This window comes from Semicossyphus pulcher, unplaced genomic scaffold, assembly GCF_022749685.1.
Source record: "Semicossyphus pulcher isolate SPU_LCO1_2020_fin unplaced genomic scaffold, fSemPul1.0.p SCAF_10, whole genome shotgun sequence".
NCBI classification, from domain to species: domain Eukaryota; kingdom Metazoa; phylum Chordata; class Actinopteri; order Labriformes; family Labridae; genus Semicossyphus; species Semicossyphus pulcher.
The window spans coordinates 23,281,992-23,299,105 of record NW_027211604.1 but is presented as its reverse complement, the minus strand read 5'-3'; the positions used below and the strand labels follow the sequence as shown (position 1 = coordinate 23,299,105).

The window sequence follows — 17,114 nt, the reverse complement described above, 5'->3', positions numbered from 1 at the left end:
GGTCTTCAGTTCAGCGGAGCGACAGTGCTGTTGCTGATACACTAACAGGAATTGCCGAGCAGCCGATAATTCTCCCTTTCCACCGGGACGCCACGAGCAGTCCCTACACCCGAGCACCATGGAAGAAAGAGAGAACCAGGTTTACCAGGCGAAACTTGCCGAACAAGCGGAGAGATACGACGGTAAGGCTCCAAATAAGTAACAGTCATTGCAGAATGCCTGGCCCCTCTTCCCCTCTGCGCAGGGGGCTTGGAGACGCAGGTAAAGCAGTTCACATGGATTTGTTGGGCGAGAGACAAAATGGCGGAGATTTCTTCACCAGAATGAGTCAGTTAACGTTTAAATAAGCGGTTTTCTGCTCAAAGGGCATCAACATTCTGCTTGGCGAAAAGCGTTCTACGTCGCGTGCACTACCGTTGGTTAAAATGTAGCAACCATTACTTCGCTAACACAAGTTATAATTGCTAACTAGCTGGCTAGCCTTTCTTCAGCCACGACACGCGTCAACTTAATTTACAAATACGGCGGTTTACTGCAGACGTCCACACCCAAACAACACGACTTTCGCCTCCTCAGTTGTATGTTATATGCATTGAACTAGGCTGGATATACTTTTATTTATCAGACAGCAGCCTCAGTAGAAAAATATATCCGACAACCTTGCTACAGTTGATGCTAACGTACCGCTCCCACCCAGTGTTTTGGTAAGTGAAGACCTGGCAGAACAGTTGAAGCAACAAAACCCCCCGTTCAAGTTCTACGTATGGTATTTGGACAAAGACGAAATTTTGTATGACGTTACTTCAACAACTTATTTTGTTTTTTAAAGTGTGATAAAGTCGTGAACAATGCATAATAAACGTTATGACTGTTAGGCACAGAGTGATAACTAGGCTGACAATCAGTGTACTGTATTGATGAGCCAAGCATCGCCTGCTATAAGGCTGAACTTCGCAACTGATTGATAGATGTAGAACCAATGCTGTGTCTAAATGGGCGGGGCTGATGTTAATACTACCATATGATTGGTTACTGAACATCAGTCACGCTCCAAGTTGTTAGGTTTGAGTACTTGAGCTGTTACCACGTAAATGTAAAGAACTGGTTTCCCTTTAAAGTAAATACAAATCTTAAACAGATCTGATTAATATGGTTTAGCATGCATATTTCTAGCATATTCTACATTCTACTACATTCCGTAGTGCCTTTGATATCCCTGTCCAAACAAGAAATAAAAAGCAGATTGAGTGACATCCACAGTAATCAATTGTGTTGGTAACAGCACATTTAGCCTAGTATGCAGATAAAAACAATACAATACATGGCAGGCAATACATTTAACCTTTATTTAACCAGGCAAGTCATTAAGAACAAACTCTTATTTACAATGGCAGCATACATGCCTTATTACATTTTAAGAATGATCATAAGTTGTTCTGATGATGGGTCAAGTGTAAGGCTGCAACTAAGGATTTATTAACATTTCTGAATCCTGTCTGACAAATCTTTTCTAGATTAATTGTTGGGTCTATAAACTCTCAGAACATTGTAAAAAAATAAATTAAAAAAAATAAAGTCCATTCCAGTTTCTACACAGTGATGTCTTTAAATGTCTAGGCTAATTTTGAAATTCAACATACAAAAAGTTTTAATATGATAACAGTGGAAAAACAGGAAATCTCCATTTTAAGGCTGATAACAGCATTGTCAAAAATGCTTAAATTCATAAGCAGTTATTTTTAAAGTTGACATCAGTTTTCTGTTTTACTAACCATTCCATCTCCAGTAAAGTGTGTACAGCTGCTTCCAATAGCACATCCTTTATTGTGTAACATGTCACTGCAAGACACTGACCAAACATGGCATCGCATCAATTTATGCCCATATAACACATCAGATGTTTACACAAGGAGGCTACTGGCGGAGTACTGGGGAACAATATCTTTAATAGGAAAAACAAACTGCAGGAGTGACAATCTCGTGCCAAGCTTTAATATCAGGATAATTTATCCCTCAGCAGCAAGTAATTTTTAAGTTGATTCACGTTGTCTGTCTCTGTCAGTGCAACACACCCTACATGAATGTACAACATGTATGATAAGAGATGGTGCTAGATGGATGTGGTTGGTCAGTTGCTTTCATGAGTCATACTGGACTTCCCTGGATGGGATTTCTCAATGAACAAAGCTTCACCAATGCAGCCGCCTGGGTGGTTTTATAGGAGGGCTGTTAATGTTCTGAAAACATGCTTGAATCAATGCATTTTGGAGGCCAATCAATCTTAAGTATGTTTGCTCCCATCCAATTATTTTTATGTACATTTTCAATTAAAACAAAAACAACCAAAATAGCCATGAGTCAAACTGAAAAATGCATAACCTCTCAACTTAAATGCTTGGCTGATGTGGAAATGTTGGGCAATGGATAGAGATAATGTATAATAAAGGCCGATTGGTTGCTAATTTTTGCTAAGATGTTTCAGTTCCAGCTTCTGCTTCCTAAAAATACACCAATAGGAAACCAAAGCTTGCTGCCATTCAAAAAAAATGTCCAAACTCTCTTATCATGTGCCTTATATGTATTTTCTGGTTTCTGTTCTCCTACATGACATTAAACTTAACTTTGGGTTGTGGACAAAATGAGGCATTTGAGGAAGTCATCTTTTTACCATTTTTTACATTTTTGGACTATTAAGAAATAATCGACTGATTAATAAACATTGAAATAATCATTAGTTGTAGCCCTAGAAAATTTTTCCATCTAAATACAATAATTTAATACAAATGCAGTAATAGCACTTGGTGCAAGGAAACGATAATATGCCAATTAACCTATTGGTGCATGGTAAACAGTTTTGTCACTTTTTAGGGATGATGTTTACCATGATGAAAAGGGATGCTTTTTATAGCGCAGACCACACAAAGTGCAGCTTTAATGATTTACTGTAACATCCTTTTGTAGCCACCCAAGAACTTGGTTTCCAAAGGGGGGTTATAGAGTTGCAAAGTGCAGGGAGCTATTTTAGGCACCCCTCGTTCAGGAAGTAAAAGCCCCATTCATTCTTCCTAATGTTACACGATTGAAAGTTGAAGAACTTCAGATTAACAGCTCCCCCTCTGGGTCGCTGAAAAAACGTTGACGGTACAAGAAAAAAAAAATACGACTCCTAGGGTGTTCTTTGGCAAAAGATCACCTGTCTTAAAAGTCAACTACTAGTGTCACCAACTGCAGGTAGGGGCTAAAGAAATACTATTTGCAACTTAAATTGCTTAAATGCAGCCTTTTAAATTCGGGGTTAATTCGGCATGATGGTTTGTGTTTTTGTTGTGTAGAATTTAGGGCCAGGTCACCCACTGCCAAAATGACAAATTTAACATGTCTTGTCAAAAACAAAGTTGAAATATTTGTTGCCATGTTACATTATTTGGGAGGGTCCTGCATTTTAATGTTCAGTAATACCAGAGAAATCATGTAAAGAAAAACAGAATAAATTATATGTAGATCACTTTGTTATCCTCTTGAAGCCAAGGAAAGCTCAACAGCATGGCTGTCCTATTTAGAGAAATTGGAAACCAATTGTTGATGTTTGGTTTGCATCAGAGGCGACCACCTTTTAAACATGGATAAAATAGGGCTATCAATAAGTGGAACATGTATCCCTAAAATACATACATTTTTGAGTATTTGTTGCATCAGTGTTGTGGTTGATGATTGATGTGGATAAAAGGCAACAGGTGGCTTGCTCAGTTCCTATTTGAGGCTTCATTACTGACATTTTGTGTGCTAGAGAATGAGGGTGAATGTGTAAACTTAAGCTTCAAAGAATATTTGTTTTGTTACTGTTACGATCTTTAAACATTTGTCACTTTTTATTAAGCTGACAAATATCTGCATGATGTCTAAGTAACTCAACATATGAGGTGAGTAGAAATGGCAACCGTATTTTAAGTTTGTCAACTGAAAGCTGATGCCTGCTGCCAACTGTTAGATAGTAGCCATGCAATAGTCATGATTGCGCAGTAGATTTTTTAGCTTTCAATGCTGAGAAAATGTTTAAAAAGCACTGACAGGACCGTCATTGAGTCTATTTGAAAGCAGGCCGAGCTGCAGGGTAAAGTGATCAAAGCAGCATAGTGCTCCTCCTGGCTTTCAACCATCACGTATCAGGTTTCTAAAGCATGTACACTGAGCCCTGCTATTGGCTTCTGCAGATAACACCACCCTGTCTTTGGAAGTTAAAAGCCAAATGATTGACGCCCTGCTCTTACCTCCAGGCTAGGAGGTTTAACACAGGAGGTCTGATGTGTCTGCAGCTTCAGCCACAGTTGCTACTGGTGATAATAATGGCTTTTTCTTTATTAGCATACCACAGATCATGCTACATAGGTAATATATATTGTAATATCATCCTGATTAGGAATATCCAGATATGACTCTAAAGATATTCCTGAGAATTGGAGAACCAGTTCAAAGTATTCAGTAGGTCATGTTCCTACAATGTCTCCTTGAGCTCCTCCTTATTTGATTGAAGAGGCTCTATATTGTGTCTGTTTTATGCTAGTCTACATGGAAACGGTTTGTTGTGCTAATTAGTATCTCCTTCAGAGCGTCAAATTGTTGCCATTGCCCATCCAACAGAAGACCGTTGAAGACATGACATGTAAACGCATACATTGCCACATTGGTTCAAGCTCAGCACTCTAGTTCTATGTCTTGGTCCAGTTCCCAGCATCCCACAATATGTGTCCACAGGTGGTGAATCTCTGCATTAGAGGAGTTTGTTGCTGGGCAGTGTCCCAGGCTCTCCATTAATATAATACTGAGCATGAGTCCATTAGCCCGTGCTTTGTACTCTCTGGTTATTGGAAGATGTGCTCATTTTCAATTAAAGTATATTTATGTACTTTGTCTTCCAAAAGGTTGATGTGTTTGAATATTTAGGCTATATACTTGGGATGATCAAATATTTCTGGTCCTTGCAAGATGCCCTGAGGATTTTTTTCTGTAAGAGATTTGTTTACTTTAATCGCCAAATAACATTGTGTGTATCCTTGAGGTCTCACAAATGTTTTGAGTGCAAGCTTATCTTGAGTTATTTTTTAATTCAGCATGGTTTACATGATACATCCATGATTGCTCCTGGATTTATTAGAAGAGCTGGTAAAATAGTGGACTTAAATCTTATGAAAGCTGCACAGTGGCATGTTGAGCCAAAAAGTTGGACTCAAGACCCAGATATTCCGGATAGCATCTGCATCGTGGGGCAAATTGAGCAAGTGCTAGCATCTCCTTTAACACTGCCTGCAGACCATGTTGCTCTGGTGAATTACGATTTGTCAAATAAATTTGGTTGTCGGTGAATAATATAACTTTAGGACTTCAATAAGGGCGATTTAAATGCTCCTACTGGGAAGTTGATGTACCGGGAAAAGAATTGTCCACTGAAGTACACGTCTTTAACACAATATAAGTTGTGGGGAAAAGTATATTGATACAGCATGTATCATGTGACAGAATCTTAGTTTGGGTCGAATTGACTTCAAATCCCAGCGTTCGTCTTGGCTTGTGTTTACCTGCCAGCAGTCTTCCTGTTGTGTGCCTTTGTCGGCTGCATATCTCATCACTTTCCTCCCCCTGTGGCTGATGCAGGAGTGGGTATTGCATTGTCACAAGAGTTCATAAATTTCACAGTGTACCTTTTCTAAAACGCCATAATATCTTATTTTTACAGCAGGAAGTAACTTTTTAGGACACTGGTTAAATTAACAGGTCAAGTTATCTACTCATAAGTTGTTAATTCTCCTTTTTATAGTGGAAAATTGATGTTCGATAATAGTCAGATAAATAATAGGTTATACCAGCCACTTGTTTTTTACACTAAGCTGATACAATCTATATATAAGAACTGGTCAAGCACGTAGAGTCTCTGCACTGTGCTGGGTGGGAAAAGGATTCCAGGTAGTATAAAGAAACATGAGGTCAGAGGTAAAGAATGGTGTCACCTGTCAGAGGGCTATGTAAACTTATGACGCCACTGCAGCGCCTAATGATAGGTCACAACATCTCTAAACACTATTCCTGGGCGGCTGCAGGAATTTCCATCCAATTTTCAACACATTTTACGGTGGAGGTGTGATATCTTGTTAATCAATATAACTAATAAAACAGCTTATTTTATTGGGCCTGCCAATGTATGTGTTTGGCTCTAATTGCAAGGATTTAAAAGTATCCATTAAACAGTTTGGTTTTCAGTGTTCAGTGCCAGGAGAAGCTTTACAATGATAATGTGCAAGACTCATTTACCTCTAGAGACGTGACGTTGCATCGACAACTCCATCAAAAGAACTATAATTACTGTTTTGATAATTGATTTATTCTTTCAGTCATTTTCAAGTAGGAAGGTCGAACATATGCCTGTTCCAGCTTCATAAGATTTGCTTATGGATTTAAGAAAAAAGCAATATGTAGACATGACTTTTGGCTTGCAGAAAGCATGACGAGCTTTTTCACAATTTGTTGACATTTTATCGACTAAAATAAAGATGAATCAATAACGGCAATAATCAGTTGCAGCCCCTTTCCCCTCCATACTCTGGTCCTCTGCAACATCAAATGTGTTCTCGAACAGTGTTCAGGTTGGACCCATGATGTGATATGTTTCCCTGTGTCTCTCAGAAATGGTGGAGTCGATGAAGAAGGTGGCCAGTATGGACGAGGAGCTGACGGTGGAGGAGAGGAACCTGCTGTCTGTAGCGTATAAGAACGTGATCGGAGCCAGAAGAGCTTCCTGGAGGATAATCAGCAGCCTCGAACAGAAAGAAGACAATAAAGGCGGAGAGGACAAACTAAAGATGATTCGGGAATACAGGAAAACGGTCAGACGCTGTTATTTACCCACCTCTACCAAATGGTTGCTTTCACAGACTGTAAGCAGTGTTAGATTGTATATTTATAGATTTCTCAGCTTCAAGGTTTTAATCACGACATGTTTCTGTGTTGGAAAACCGTCTAATTCAGCTTCTTTAGAGCTTAAATTGACCCTAACAATAGTTAAAGGATGAGATGTTGTTAAATGCTATTTTGTAAAAACTTTTGAGAACCTGAAAGCTTGTATTTGTGCTCTGTTGGTGAAATCCCATCACACAGCTGCCATCCTTCTGTTTTGATGTCTGCAACAGATTCCAACAAAACATTACAAGTCTTTTCTTATTTTGTTCCATTTTATTGACTTTTCAATTTGGAAAAAAATGGTCTGTGGAAAGCATTAGTCCTGTTTCAGGATCAGAAATCTCCGGCTGTAAATGCCCACAAAGCCCTGAATTGAACACAAAATGATCTTTACCCGTCTTTAAGATGCTTATAGCCTCGTGTCTTTCACAGAGAGAAATGTAGTCCTTGCACTTGTCAGAAACTCTCCATATCCAGTTGGCAAGATGCCAGAGATGCTTTTGCCTTTTTGGCCAGACTTTCGAAAGCTCTCCTCCACTAACCTCTCCACTTTGAGAGGAAATGGTGAGAAGTCACCACCCACCAACACTTGTCTAAGTGAAATAATGAGGTAGGCAGCAACCATGAGTCAGCTTTAAATCACTTTGTCTCTATTTCTGCTGCAGAGCTGCTCCCTGCCACTGGCGGCGCCACTGCGTTGATTGAGTGCAGGGGAAGATTTCATATGACTTAATGTCTTAATGTAGGATAATAGATGTCACCCACAGTCCCCTTACTGACGCCACACATTGGCATCACTGCTGAGAGCTTCTGCTTACCTTTTTTATTATTGAGTCGTGTCTGTGGACTTTGAGCATGAAGCCAGAACTCTGTCACTGACAAACTTAGGATCTTCACAATAGCTAATGAATAAGTACGCTTCAGTCCTGGCAACCTGTATAAGACAAAGTAATCAAAATTTGTCATCTGGGAATTCAGGGGAATCTGAAATCTGAGTTGTGGAAGTGTAATTTTCTTATTTAGTATAACTGAATATAAAGGTGCCAATTTTATCTGCAGATAACTTCAACTGTCCCAAGAAATATCCCAAGAAAGAGTTATTTTATTTCCATGACATGTCACCCTTTATTGATGTTTAAAATGTCAGATTTAGATGGCTGACACTGACCCTGACAATCAATACTTAGACAGCTTAGAAGTTTGATCCAGCACCTGAGAGGTTCTGCGTGACCCCACAAGATCACTGACAGAAGTGTCTCTCTTGGTTTTTTGTCTGCAGGTTGAGAAAGAGCTGAAATCAATCTGCCAAGACATTCTGGATGTACTGGACAAGCACCTCATCTCAGCTGCAGTCTCGGGAGAATCAAAGGTTTTCTACTACAAAATGTACGTAACAACGCCCTGTTCATTTTATGTCATAGTTGAATCAAAATCGCTATTTCATCTTATTAGGAGCAACCCAGAGCCTGGTCCAATTTTAACGTGTTTTATGAAGAGATCAGTGAGGTTTAGGTCTGGTTTAGCCCTCTTTCCTATTTGTTGCCTTCAAGTCGGGCTGTGAGAGTTAAGATGAATTTAGAGGCTCATTGTCTTTCTGTTTCTGTAACACAGCTAGTTATAGATGAAACTACGCTGCAGTCCATGTGGTTTTCTCCTAACAGCAACTCTGATCACATGAAGCTCAGACTGGCTGAATGTTCAAACTTTGTTTAAAAGTTGTTTATAAACTGCATTTCTCTCTCATTAGAGCTAAAGTAGTACTTTAACCTCACTTCTACAAATCACAGCAGGATTTTGTTGTTCACTTGGCTCAGTGTTATCATCTAGGCTGTAGTCTTTGAACTGTCTCTTAAAGTTGTTAGCTTGAAATACAGCACTGCTTCTCTACAGGCACAGTCTTGCTTCAGTTGGAAAAACACCAGACTGAGATACAGAAATACAAAGAAACATAATAATGTTGTCAATATCTTCTGCATTGTAACCCCAAGCTATGGGTGGGACCACTTTCTCCAGCTTTGCACTGACAAGAGGCTGAGAACACCTTTTACAAACGATTCCAAACAATTATGCAAATAGGTTCAGGCAACACAGATTTGATATTTGGTAAAAAATAAAATGAAATACATATTTAATCTTGTACTGCCTGTTTTGTAATGTACTGCTCTAAATGGTTGTTGTTACATGTTTGTAAGCACATGTGTGGAAGCAGATGTGCCTGACTTTGCTGTTCCCTGTGCTCAGGAAGGGAGATTACCACAGGTACCTGGCAGAGTTTGCCACAGGCAACGACAGGAAGGAGGCGGCAGAGAACAGTTTGGTTGCGTACAAAGCTGCTAGCGACATCGCCATGATCGAACTCCCTCCAACGCACCCCATTCGCCTCGGACTGGCCCTTAACTTTTCAGTTTTCTATTATGAAATCCTCAACTCGCCAGACCGTGCTTGCAGGTAGGTGTGATCGTGTAATATTTAACCGTTTTTCACAATTTTTAACGCTATGTGTTTGTTTTTTTTAGCTTTCATGAACCTGCAGCTGTTTTAAGCTCTGATAAAATAACTGCTCTATTGCCCAGTGCCAAACAGCAGACGGAAAAGGTCACCTAAATCATAACCAGCTACTGAAGTTTGCCATTTTTGTTCAATCACATCCACATGTTCTAGCAACATTTTCCTTTCTGCTGCCGCTCAAATCCCACATAAAAGGAAACTGTGTGTCCCAGCTGTTGGCTGTGGATCCTCCAGGATGTCGGCTAAATGATTCTCAGGAATCCAGCAGCTTAAAAACAGTCCTAAAAGGGAACAGATTGTTAATTTTCCACCCAGACACATTAACCTCACTGCTTCTGCAGCAGAGTTATTAACAGAATAAAACCCAGAGAATCATGAAATACACTAAAACACAGACGGGAGCGACACTACTTTAAGTTTGCAGCAGATTACATAATTACATCCAAATGATAATATATATGTATGTATCTTGCATCCTCCCTGCCAACAGTTTGGCAAAGATGGCGTTCGACAATGCCATCGCAGAACTGGACACGCTGAGTGAGGACAGCTATAAGGACTCAACACTTATCATGCAGCTGCTACGTGACAACTTGACACTATGGACCTCAGATGTACCAGGAGATGGTGAGATTCCCTTTCATCTCAAGACGGCAGCCTCTAGTCTATCACTATATTTAACTCTCTGTATGATATTGACTGAAGATGAATTGGTTCCCTAATATAACCATCATTACATTCATCCCCGAAATTCTCTTTACCAGCTTCTTGTTAGCTCAGGAAAAAAAGGAAAACTCAGTGGAATTGGAGTGTTTTTAAAGATGTTTTCATTTCCAATGCCATTTTAGTTTCCCTTGAAAGTGCAGCCTTGCATACTAAACACATCACTTTTTTACTGATGGTAATTCCCAGCGTGAAATATTAACAGATTCCTCACATTTTGCTAACGATGTGACTCAAGTTACACTCTTTTTTTGCACATTTTCACGAGATAAATAAACTAAAATAGGCAACTTATTTTGGGGGGCGTTGAAGATTGGTTTCCAGGGAACAAGTTGATTTATTACTGGTAGATCTGGCAAAATAACGCACTTAACTCGATTAATCATAGAAAAAAAGCGTCAAAAAATGAATGCAGATTCATTGCACTTCAAGGGAAGCAAGGTGAGCAGATAAAGTAGTTTGGGAATAAACACTAAAATAAGGTAAATAAAGTACAATTAAAATGGATGAAGTGAGTAATAACCATCCAGAAATGGGGTAATGCAGACCAAGTAAGTCAACCTGTGATGCATTGCCTCTCACTAAAATTGTTTATATATTTGATTAATTTCAATTAATTAATCACAAAGTCTCTAATTATATTGGAATATTTTTTGTCATTGATTTACAGCACTAATCCCAGGACAAAAAATGTTGGTATCAAATCTCTGCATAGATCGATACACTTACAGAAACCCAATCTTGCATTTAAAGATGTGTCAGACATTTCCGATACTGGCATAGGCATCTGAACACCTATGAGAAATGCCTGATTGTCTAGTTACTCCAGAAGGTTCAGGAAATATTGTTTGTGTTAAGGATTATAAAAACAAAGCTAATGTAGAATTTCTAGGTAAGATCTACCTAACGTGTTTTCTAACCTCAGCACAGTGGTTTCTCTCCCGTTCCTCTCTCTGACTCAGCACTCACTCACTGCTCTAATCATCTCTCCCTCGTTCCTCTGTAGAGTCTTAAGGACAGCCCTCTTTCTTCACTCTTCCTCCATTATAGAAGTGTATTTTGTAAGTCATTCCTCCTGTCTTTGGCATTTTCACCTCGAGCTATCTCACCTGTCTCACCACCCTGGCATTCCTCACTAACCCGCACACGTCACTGAGTCCAGCATTGTTGTGGGGTTGTTTGTCCACGGCTCTGAAGGATTGCAGAGCTGCACCTAATTTAAGATTTATTCTCTTCTTGCTCACCTGTTCTTACGCTTATTTCTGCACAAGTACAACTCCAGTGTTGTTTTTTTGATGTCTTCAGGGTGTTCGCAAGTCAGTAGAATCCGAATCCTGCTGTCAAAGTAGAGCGAAGAAGTCTTAAAGTTTTTAAACAATTTTTAGGTGCTCAGATTAACAGTCAAAACATGTCTTGCAGGCTTCAGTCATCCCTCTGATGATACTGACCTTAACGATGCATTTCCAATGCCACTGATTCAAGGGAGAAAATGAACAGTCCTTCTGTGCCAAGATATATTTTTTAGATTATCTGAAGCTAATTTGAGGCTTCTGCAGTCAAATGAGAAAAATCAAGTGATTACTATCCTGTTTGAATACCAAACTCCCTCTCAGGATTTTATGGTAAAGAGACGATATCCAGTTGACTTGTCGAACACAGACTGCTGAAATTAGCTAGTTTTTGTATTAGTGAAAATTAGCATTAGCTGACCTATTATGGCAAAAATAACATTCATGATTATTTTGGTTAAAATTGGGATCATGATCACTCGATTATCTTGGCTCAAGCTGAACTAAACATATCAATGCCTGGCAGAGCGTGATGCTGCAGTCATTGAACCTGATGACAAAATATAATGTTCGTGCATGAGAGATGTTAAGTGGTTCCCTCATGAAGGGAAAAACAATCGAGACAGCGAGAACTCAATATTTTTTCCAGTTTGTTTATTCCATTTTACACCATTCAGAAGGAAGTTTGTCAGTGAGTGCAGCATTAGTTTGGCCTTTTAGGTAGGGAAGGAGTGAATGGATTTATAACACAAGACAAAGCGGCATTAGTGCAAAACTGAATACGGATCAGTGATTCTTATATCTGGATAGTCTTGTTTTTTATAATTAATGTAAGCCAGAATTAAAAATCTGCAAAATAAAGAGCCCAGTTTTTTAAAATAACTGCCCTGTTTTTTACACTGTTTTCATTCTTATCTTTTGCCATGTCACTGGTCCCAGTCCACTGGTGAAATCTACAGTCGTGTGGGAAATGGTGCCTGTAAAAGGTCACTAACTTTCTGATTTGAACAGAGCTTTTTTTTATTTTCATACTCATATTTATATATATTTATCAAGGTATAGTTGTATTTATTGTTTATAGCTCTGCTCTGTACTCGGGCAATAGTTATTTATTGATGTATTTTTTATTATTGCTTTCCTTTTAACCAAAACCTGAGAACCTACTTTCATTCTGGAATGACAAAACTTTCTTAAATCCTTGAATCCTGAACAAAAGAAATATTTGTATGTGAAATTTCACCCTTTTGTAGACATTTATAATCTCTCCAGAAATAGACTTATTGTTAATTTTTAGAGCAGCTGATGTTCTAAGACTGTATTCTTTGTGTCTTTGAGTGGTAAGTGCTAGTATTACTTTTTTAAAGGTAGTTTATGCATTCTTATAGTCAGATGATGGCAAACAAGTGGAGGGAAAGGCAGGAAATGACATGCAACCTGGCACTATACTTCAACATGTTATCAGTGAGTTTATGATTTTTGTTTGTGAGCTAAAACGTGAGTTAACGTTTCCATCATGGTCCAGCCTCAGGTACAGACGTAAAGATCTTGCGGACACCCCGCTCCTCCACCGAGCACATCAGCACCACTGAACCCAGCAGGTGGTGTCTGTGTGAGGCAGAGCGTTAGAACCTGTGAACGCAGCCTGTTGAAGTGTGATATAACAGACAAACTGCAGTAACAGCATGTGACGCTGCGGCTCCGTCTCCTGTGGCTTTCTCACATCCCAGCTAGCTGCGGCGCTAATGAGCACTGTTACGCTTTCTATTTTAATCATGATGGATTCTCGGGCCTTTTGTTATTCGTGCCTCTTAATTCTTCATTACACGGATGGCTGTGCTGTCTCTGTGGTAACCTTTCTAAGCAACCAGTCGCACAGGTTCACCAGGCATTTTACCCTTTTAGTAAATGTGACGAAAGCTTGTTGTGAATTAACTCACTGGACTGCATGTTGACACAGTCTGTGGTAAACACTGTTTCTAAATGATTGTGTGATTGTCTGATTAACACATTCATAAGCTGATCCCAACCACCTCTAAAAGAAACAGGGTTATACACTCTCCTTTCATTGATGTTAACTCGCCAGTTTACCTCTTTAAAATCTGCATCAATTGTCAAATAACAACTTAAATCTTTCCTTGTTTGCAGACCCTTTATTTTGAAAGTAAATAAATGAAGATGTTGATAATGCATCTTAAAGGAGGGAATATTATCTTCTTAATGTATGATATAGTAATCTTTCTTCACCTTCCTATGAGCTCAGGTTTGCAGTCTTGATGTTGCTATTAGGTGGAAAGAAAAACAAGTGCCTAATATATCTGTATCAAAATCGGCATTCGACAAAAAGGGTTGGAAAATATTGGCATATCAGATATCAGCAAAAATCGTGCATCCCTAATGTTTTTGTTATTGTTTTAAATTGTGTTGAAATTGTCTTTTTGATCCATGTAAAGCACTTTGATTGAAATCACTTTATAAATAAATGTGTTGTTATTATACAGGATGGTGCTACAGGGTGCCACAATCTACATAATTCTCCTATTTCTTTTTCCTGGTGGAGCAAATATTGTATATGCAGGGACTTTTTTGAGTGTACTCCATCTAGTAGTTTGATAAACTACTTGCTCACTACTACTTGCTAAGTACTGCTCATGGAGGATTCATGTTGGGTCTTGCTAAATCTGTATATAAAAAAAGAGTACTATGGTCCAGATCTGCTCTTGAGATAACTGGTTAAGATTGGGGCTACTTAAATGGAAATTGATTGATTGGTTATTTCTACTGATAACAGGGTGTGGATCAGCATGTTGTATGAAATGGCACATGGTCACAGTCGCAAAACCTTATTAGTGAAATGATCACACAAAGGAAACACAAAGTGCATGTTCTTGACTAAATTAATCAGAGCTGAAGTTACGATTAACAGAAAATTAATCTGCAACTGTTTTGATAATCAAATTTGAAGTGCTAAACATGCTCCTTTTTCAGCTTCTTAATTATGAGGATTTGTGGCTTTTTCTTGATCATTAGTGATAATTTTAGACTATTGCTATGGCTATTTTCTAAAGCCCAACATAACTTGTGATGTTATATTTTGTGTACTAAATGACAAAATAAAGCAGCAAATCCGCATTTAAGAAGCTGTTAAGAAGATGTTTGACATTTTTTGCTTGAAAAAATACTTTAAAATAATTGCTGATTAATTTTCTTTTAATTTACTAATTGCTGCCACTAAAGCATTGTATCTTGCCCACCTGTATCAGCCCTCAATAACCTGCTCTTTGTTCTAACAGCATCACTCTCATCTTAAACTGGAGCTCGTCTCTCTCATGGTCTTTGTGAAACCTGGTTAATCTGTTAGTCATTCAGCTGCTTTCAAAACCTCTTATTGAGTGTTCAGGGATTACAGCAGCCTCCATAATTGTCCCTTTTCCCTGTCGTTCTCTCAGGTGAAGAACAGAACAAAGAAGCGCTGCACGATGCGGAGGAAGAGACCCAGTGAGACTGAACAACACGAGACAAGCCCTCCTCCTCTTCCTCCTCCTCCATTATTTCTCTCCTCCCAGCATTAGCTCCTGTCCCCAGCCACAGTTTCAGCTGGGTTTCCTCAGCAGCCCACTCTTTCTCTACCTTCCCTCTCCATCTCTCCTCCCCGTATGCACGTCCTCTCCCGGGTCTTCATCTCTACCACCCCCTTTATTTTTTGACTCATTTTGCAAGCCTGTACCCTTTAAGGTCCCTGTCCTCTTTGACTGTTTATTTCGCTTTTCATTGCTGTATCATCTGTTGCCAAGTTCGCTCGCCTGTATTTGTAACACACACATATGCAAGGGTTTATTTAAAGACGATTCTTTGCTGTTTTTCCTGTGTATGTGTGTTTATGAACAATATATTGTCCATGCTTCAGTCAGTTTGAAAAATTCAGTTTGTAATTTGAGGAAATCGTGCAGTTATGGGAGGTTTAAAAGGGATGCGTTAAAAGCTTTTAGGAAGAACTAAGTGCCCTCTTTACTTTGTGGTTACCGAAAAACCTGCTCCTTCAACACATCAATAGATGTTTTTTCTTATTCAAAACGACAAACGGCAGAATGTCCCCCCTCTCCGAGCATCACTCTGACCTCTATTCTCGTCCACTCTCGGACCAAGTATTGTGCTGCGAGGCTGTAGAGCTTTTGCTAATGGCAGATAGATAGGTAATGGCTTTTTAGCAGACAAACTGTGCGTGTGTGTGCGTGCGTGGGAGGGGAATGCTCAACACTCTTTGATTGTAACGTCATGCAGTTTTTGCATTGGCACTATATATGAAAAAAAAAAAACAGTTTGGGAAATAGAGGCCTGCTGTATCTTTACTCCCCTGATTCTTTCAGGTTCCTCGTCTCGACTCTGTCTCTTTCCGACTCCTCTCATGTCCTCTCTTCCTTCTGTTCAGTATGTGTAACGTGAATCTGATTTGTACTACTGGATGTTCTCACCGGAGCCACAAGTACCATCTGTATTCTTACTGAAACACAGCATGGAATTAACATTAAACTTCAAATTGAGAAATGTTCAACAAACGTGTGAGGTGTCTTTTACCTTTTTTATAAATGGGCTTAAAGTGGTTTTGTTTGACAAATGTTTTGTCTGAATTTTAACCACCAGAGGGCAGCGCAGGCCCGCAGCAGAAAAGAGATTCTCACATGTAGTTGAGATTTGGAGATTTAAGGCTTTTATTGGCAGTGGTGGAAGAAGTATTCAGATCCTTCTCTATTTAAAATGTAAAAGATCGGAACAATTATAAACTGAATCTGTTAACTCAAATACTTATTTTGAAGAAAATGTCATAAGCTGTCCAATGAATGCTGATTGAGTCATGTCTTAGCAGTTTATACTGATGTAGGTGGAGCTCGATTTTAACCAGTAAGCAGATCTCAACATCTTTACAGTAAAAAGAACTCTTAAAAATGTACTTTATCACATTAAACCATGAAGAATATTTGTTCAATATGTATTTGAGGTATTTTAACTTTTTTTTGTACTGAAGATATTGCACCTGACATTATTATAATAAATTTTTTTTAGTCATTTTTAATCATGTTGATGTTTTGACAGCTGATTGAAGAAAAACCAACATTAAGATGACACTTTTGGCTCAGAGTAATCCTGACAGCGTACACAAATGAGTTTGTTCAGACGGATGTTTTTTCAAAGCTTATAGACACATGTTTCATCATCTTATAATGTGTCTGCCAGGCAAGTAAATGTATAATTCACCATTCATACATAGAGCAATTCATAGTGATTTACACAGTTAAAAACAACACTTAGAACATTAGCATTACAGAAAGAGAGGTCACTCCAAACTGAGTTAGGGGTCGCCAGGAGGCCTCAACAGAGTATTGCAGCAAAATAACATTATTATAGGCTTAAGGCCAATGTTGTTACTGTGAGTAGTTTTCTACACACTGACCCCTGTTCTGTGGAGCTACATGTCTGCTCTGTCTTATGTGCTCCCTGTGGTTTGACCTTCTTATTCATGAAGGTGAAAGTTAAACATGAGTAGAGCTTTGTTGTGATCACAGTTCATAGACCACATGCAGTGTTTGAAGGTTAAATAAGACTGCAGATTGTCTGTTTTCCTTTAATTTAAACACCTTGGAGTTAAAATTC

At 38.9% G+C, this 17,114-nt stretch overlaps 1 protein-coding gene across 1 annotated transcript; it reads left to right on the top strand.

The window, feature by feature from the left end:
• Positions 1-16,035, top strand: LOC138604595 (14-3-3 protein epsilon). Its single transcript, XM_069676544.1, has 6 exons — positions 1-182; positions 6,676-6,875; positions 8,228-8,334; positions 9,190-9,396; positions 9,947-10,083; positions 14,915-16,035. Exons 1-6 carry the CDS (start codon positions 119-121, stop codon positions 14,965-14,967), a joined length of 768 nt encoding a protein of 255 aa, XP_069532645.1. The 5' UTR covers positions 1-118; the 3' UTR covers positions 14,968-16,035.
• Positions 16,036-17,114: the final 1,079 nt, after the last annotated feature.